The 6,435-nt window shown below is 48.1% G+C and overlaps 1 protein-coding gene across 2 annotated transcripts in view; it reads left to right on the top strand.

The window, feature by feature from the left end:
* The first annotated feature begins 427 nt into the window (after positions 1 to 427).
* ahr1a (aryl hydrocarbon receptor 1a) overlaps positions 428 to 6,435 on the top strand; it is a 65,903-nt gene continuing 59,895 nt past the window's right edge. Inside the window, exon 1 of one of the 2 annotated variants that reach the window (XM_015357947.2) lies at positions 428 to 1,239. In XM_015357947.2, coding sequence (XP_015213433.2) covers positions 1,178 to 1,239 — 62 coding nt within the window. In that variant the 5' untranslated portion in view covers positions 428 to 1,177. The remainder of the gene's footprint in view (positions 1,240 to 6,435) is intronic. The other variant, XM_015357946.2, reaches the window with a different exon arrangement.

Raw genomic sequence — 6,435 nt, 5'->3', positions numbered from 1 at the left:
TAATACTTGGGGAAATTGCAGCACTGACAGATAGACAGACGATCAAACCACATTTACGAAAAAAAAAATACAGATGATTCTATTATGATCAGAATGAACCCACCACAGCGCCCACGCCACTCTTGTATGACCTTTTGTTGGTATCTACAGTTTTATTTCTGCTTCAATTGGGATTTGCAGTTCGTGATTTTTCTGTCACCGCAAAATTACAACCGTATCGCAGCATGCAGTTTTCCTCGAATTGGTAAACGCTGCCTGCTAATCTAAACCGCGCAGTTTACCGGCAGGCTGCGTTTCCCTGCCGCGACCTCACCAAGATGGCCGCCGCGCCGGGACACCCGCCTCCCACGCCCATGCCCCGCCCCCCGACGTCCAGGCGTGCGTCAGCGTCATCGGGGCCGGGACGCAATGCTTGGGCGTGTGTAACCTGGGTCCGTCCAGCTCGCAAAAAGCGACATTGATTCGCGCACAGGGGGGAAGGAGAGAGGGAGAGACCAGTCTGCTGGCAGGGAGGAGGGGACGCAGGAACCCGAAGCAGCAGCAGCGTGCGGATTCAGAGAGTCGGCCCGATCCTTCGGAGCAAGAACAGGAGAAGGGAGGAGAGGGGGAGGGGAGGAAAGCTCAGGTGGTGCCCCTGTCTCGAGACACCTGGCCGCGGGAGAGCGCCCGGCAGCCGTCACGTGCGGGAGAGGGGAGCGCGCGTGGAGAGGAGAGAGCGGCTCGAGCTGGGGGGCGCGAGGAGCCCGGGCGCGTCAGTTGCGCGGTTACAGCCCGTCTCGGTTGCGTCAGGCGCTCCGGCGAGCACCAAGTTCACGGTCTTACTGCGGTGACCTTTTTCTCTTTTCCTTTTTCCGTCGCTGGAGGAGGAGGACGACGACGACAGGAGGGAGGTTTGACAGGGTTTCCCGCGACGGGACATGGTTCTTAGCAGAAAATCGCCCCTCTTGATCGCCACCTCGATCCTGTCGAGGACACCCTGCTTATTTTTGTGAAAGGCGAAGTGCCGTCGTCGTCGTTGTTGGTTGTCATTGATTTTTTTATTTTTTTTTGGAGGGGAGGAGGGAGGGATTGTGGGATCTATAACCTTGATACCAACGCCACCAGCAGCAGCGGCAGCGGCGACAGCGATAAGGGCCGTGAAGCGAAAGGGAATTTCGTGTCCTGCCGAGAGACCAGGATGAGCAACAGTACGAGCAGCATTTACGCGAGTCGGAAGAGGAGAAAGCCCGTGCAGAAGAGGTAGGACCCTCCGCAAGCACGCCTATGCATCCGAAAGAAAGAAAGAAAGAACCCCCCCCCCCCCCAAAACGATCTTCCAAACACGTCGGACGGTCTTGCCGGCTTTTCTTTTCAAATAGGTGCGCGTCTCGCGTGTTTGATTCGTGTTGCGGCAGCCGGAGGTCTCCGTGGCGTTGCTCGCTCGGAGATTAGGAGGATTTTTTTCTTTTCGTTTTTTTTATCCGGGGGGGGTGAAATACTTATGTGTTGTTGTTGTTGTCGTTGTAGCAAAGTAGAACCCCCCCCCCCCCCAGCAAACCCAAAGCCTCCTTAACGTTTCGCATTGGTCCGGGAGGCCGGAGACGCCGCCGCCGCAGCCCTGCGGCCGGAGTGGCCTTTACGCAGCCGGTGCGACAGGCCTGGAGACGCCGTGTGTCTGTTCGTGAGGGGTCGGGGCGCAACACCTGCAGGACCGCCGTGTCCTCCAGCCGGGCAGGGGAGGGGGGGGGGATGTGAAATGGGAGAGATGGTATTCGGACCCCTGGCGGCCGGTGACGCACCCAGCCCGTCTGTGCTAGCATCTGGAACCGTTCGCGGCTTTGCTCGCCCACTTCGCCCTGGCGGGGTCCGTGCGGAGGACAGGCGCCCTGAAGCCGTGCCCTGCCCGCCCGCCCTGGGACACGGCTCTGCCCCTGGCCGTGCACAAGCCCCATCCGTGCCCCGGGCTGGGCGGATGCACGGCCTCGGTCCGGTCGCTTTCCGCTAAGCCTGCTGGCTCGGCACTGATCCACGGAGACCCGCACAGGCCGGGCGACGGTCCCCGCCTCGGAGCGGCGACAGGACGGCGTGTCTGGTGTGCACGGCGAGACAGACCCCCTCCAGTTCCCGGTGCCACGCTTTCCGCGCTTTTGCCGTCTGCTTGCATGTACATGCTGTAGATATCCGACTTGCATCGGGCTTAGAGCTGTGCAGACAGTGGCGAGCAGAGACCTGGAAAGCTCATCAACGCCTCCTAATGACGCAGCTAAATGGTCGGATGAAGTCGCCCGGAGCTCGGCTTGCACTGGAAAGCCCAAATTGTATCCCGACTTTTGCAGGGCTTGAGTTCCCCCAAAAAGTAACCGAATGCTGGCCATCTCCAGAGCTATTAAAATATTCATGTGGAAAGATCAGGCCTGGGAGGAATATTTGGTGCACTTCACCTTTCTTCATAGCTGCAGGGCAGCCAGCACCAGCATTGTCTAGTGCCGGTGTGCGGCGGGGTGGGAACAGAGTTACCGACGCGTGTGGATTCACATGAGAAAGGGATACACATATGAATATGATGATGTGACACGTTCTGCGGCATCTGCTGTTCTGCACCCGAGGGGTTGCGGAGACGTGTTATCCGCGGCTTGAACGCATTTCCACAAGTCGGTTTAGCAAAACCTTAAATCGGTTCAGAAATGAGTCGAACGCAACTCATCCGTGCCCACGGTGCCCTTTTATTAGCATTAGCATTAGGGAAAGGGAAGGCATCGCAGATCCCTGCATATTATGATTGATGAGAAATACAGCGCTTTACTTGGGCTCTCTTAGAGAACAGTCAAACTCTTAACACGGGCGAGACATTAAAGCTTGAAACATACTTTTGGAGTTGTGCTCATCGCTCATTAGTGGGATTGAATGTTAAGTTACATTCAGCGTTCTTTGACGTACCTGAAACTCTAACCCATAGATTAAACCACAACCTCAACCCAAAGCCTCTCTTTCAAACACCAAAAGATTTTTTTAAGATTAGGTTTTTTTTTTTAAAAAAAACGGTACAAATGATTCAGATTCCTTTCATATGGCCAGTGAAATCTTGGCTCTATCCGGGCAGTGTAGCCTGTTTGGAATAGTTTGGCCCAAATGAAAACTTTAACACCCCCGTGAGTCACAGATTCTAAAATGAGACCTTTTCTGCTGGATGGGCCTCTTGCCGGTGCCTTGTGCAGTTTTTAAAAGGGTAGAGTCCCTATTGTTTAGACGGCATCAAAGCTATTTTGGTAGAAGAGGACAAGTCAAGCAATGCGCTGCTTTCCATAACTCCATTAAGCAGCAGGGTTTTAAGAATGAATCAAAGGGCTTGTTGATAAGTCAAAATAGTGCACAGAATGTGCCATTCTGTGCCTGAGAGTACGTGACCTGTTTGTTTACAGCACTTCCACATTAAGCACTTAGAGAGAGAGACCTCGGCATTAGATCAACGTACTGAACTGACATCTTAAGAATTTGCATCCGAGTCAGTCTTCATTTCCACAACAGTCAGACCAGATAGATTTTCAAGTGACGCATAGAGTATTATCCTGTCGTGTGCTCATTTTCTTAGTGGCATTTGCATGCTGCACTTTTGCTGTTACTTGTGTTTTTTAGTGTTGTGGACAGTTGCTTGAGGACTACCAGGGGAAGAAAAACCAGTCGTGTCAAAGCTCACAGAGAAAAATAATCATCTCCATTAATTGGATTTTGCCTGTGTAATCTGCCTTTATCATTCTATCACACAATGCAGGAAAAAGCATTTACTGTGCTACACTTCACAAGGCAAATGTAATCAATATGGCATTTTGGAAAAAAGATACATTGATAAATGTAGATTACCTTGCACTTTGCAGGAAACATAGACTTTGTTTATAATGATAATAGATCATTGTTTTTTTAATACATCTTTAAAAATGTAATTTAACTTGCTGCATTGCACTTTAGTGCATCATGAGCTGTTTGTTTATTTCTTCTACTTTCAGGGAAAAAAGAAACTGCTGATTTTAAAAAAAAATTGGGCCACAGCTTAAATGTTTACAAAGTTTTTAGGCTGCAGCCTGAATAAATATAACAATGGCTCAGATTTAGTTGTCCTTAATAATTTGTAGTAGTTTAATATCACTATGAGCTAGCTGATGTTAGTATCACACTGCTAATTTTATGGTATGTGAACTACCTGCTCCAATGGCATGTACCGTAGAAGTCCAGACTTTGGCATTTTGTACCCCCCTCTTCACTTTCTGAGCTAATAGGGAATTATCTTGCGTGTGTTTGGTGAGCCTTGGGGCGCTAATTTTTGCAAGTCATGTACAGTCAGTGATTCATGAGGTCGTCGCCTCTGATTGTCTCCAGCAGGACCTGACGCCCGTGCTGTCAGTGGGGACGCAGTGATTTGTGAGCTGCGTGTTATAGAGCGTTCCAAGATGGTGCAGCCAGCTGCCCGAGAGCCAAGCCTGGAGTCTGAAACGCCAGCACAAGGGAAATGGCCAGACTTGCTCTTCCCTTTGACTCGGTTATGGAATGGTCTAGGAGGGGGGGCGTGTTGCCTTCGCGACTCTGTCCTCGGGCCAGGTTTTCAAGGAGAAGGGCCCCAGCAGCCTGCAGAGGACAGGGCGAGGAACGCGTTAATGAGGGAGCTGGGGAGCCGATGACAAGAGCGGGCAGCTGTGCGCTCGCCCGGCCCGGTGCAGCACTCGTGTGCAGCAGGAAGATCATGGTGTTGGTTGTCTGTGCTTTGGCCCCTCCTCTCGGAGGTCACTGGCTGCCACTGGCTAAGCAACAGAGCAGTAAATAAACCTAGCATGCTTTAAACTTGAGATTTCATAGAAAACACAGACTGCGCACTTATTTTTATTCAATTCCAGATATCACAGTAAGAGTCTGGTGGAGGTGAAGCACTACAGGATGTAGTACTCAAATTTAAAGGTATCAGAGTGACCGAAAGGAACAAATCCGCTGCTTTTTAACATGCATTGTGTAGCTTTCTGAGTTTTGACGATCTGTTCTTGAAAATGTTGTTTTTTAAACTGCTGAGGGAGATATTGGTCTATTTACTGGCAGACAAAAATGACGTGAGGCATTACTGTAATGGGTCATGTGACAGGAATTACTGTAGCATAACATGCAGTGACATCATATACACTGAATTTAACCCCAAGTATACAGTGCGATATGGCCATGGAATGATGGAACTTCTTCCTTATAAATGGCGGATACAAGTTACGGTGTTTATTGGGCAGTGGATTTTAAGGGCCTGTGTAGAAAAAGAAAGCCACGCGTTTCCCTGAATTTTGAATGCTTCTACAATACTTTTTCTGACTTAATTTAGTGTAGTTTTATAATGAAGAGGACTGTCTTAAGGGAAGTGAGGAGACACATGAAAATGTCACACCCTGAAGCAGTCGTCGATAGCAGAGTATGCGAGAACATTTTAGATGCCAAAACAAGCATTCTTTCATCACGTTCTGCTTATATTCTGTTTTCCCATGCAGACTTTGCATGCCATTTCAGTTCTGTCTTAAAATAAAAGAAGAAAAAAAGATAATTAAATCTGTTATTAGAAATATTCGATTTTTGGCATAAATGTTCAATCAGCCAGTGTCTGATTTGGCTGTCAGCTGACTCTGTCCCAGGATGGATATGGCATTTGATCTCCCAATACCCTTTCAAGAAAAGAAAGTGGCTCCTTATGTCCTTCTTGTCCAGTATGGATGTGCAGAGTTTTTTTCAGATATTATTGTTTTCATGGGATGTAATCCTGATTTAAAAAAAATATATATTCCTATTTTTTAGCAAAGCACTAAGCCTGAAATTTAGTGAAAAGGAATCCAAATGCTTTTAAAATGTTTACTTTGTATGCTTTTAATTCCTGGAGAATTGAGCTTGCATGTTTTCTTTGTCCTGCAGAAATTAAAATATTGACCTCAGTCATACTGTTATTGAGCATTTTACGCTTCATAAATAAACAAATTTTTCACTAACTTGGAACATGAAAGCTGTGAAAAATAGATCCTGTATTGTGTTGCACTAAAGCTCTATTACTTCTTGTTCTAGAATATATAATGCATTTAGTGATCTCATCTTAAGTAAGTACAGTTAACAGAAAAGTAAACAGGTGAAATAAAATAAAATACAATCTTATCAGCTCTGAAATTAAGGTGGGATCTTGTGTAAACATGTTACAGTATCTATAAATAAAAAAAAAAACTTTACTTCACAGATGGTAAATAGACATGAATTATAAGGAAGAAATAGAATATTGTTGAAAAGTAGGGTTTACAGCACAGCACAGTGTCCGTGGTCCCCATCTGGGGACAGTGGATTGGAAATTCTGGCCCAGGGGGAGTATCGTCACCTGATGGCACTGCTGGACCAGCAGACGTCCCCCAGCCTGGCAGTGCTTGGCTTCTGTGACCTGAGACGCTGGGGCTGTGGAAA

Source organism: Lepisosteus oculatus, chromosome 10, assembly GCF_040954835.1.
Source record: "Lepisosteus oculatus isolate fLepOcu1 chromosome 10, fLepOcu1.hap2, whole genome shotgun sequence".
Lineage (NCBI taxonomy): Eukaryota > Metazoa > Chordata > Actinopteri > Semionotiformes > Lepisosteidae > Lepisosteus > Lepisosteus oculatus.
The sequence above is the reverse complement of the archived record's forward strand: the minus strand, read 5'-3'. Positions and strand labels throughout refer to the sequence as shown.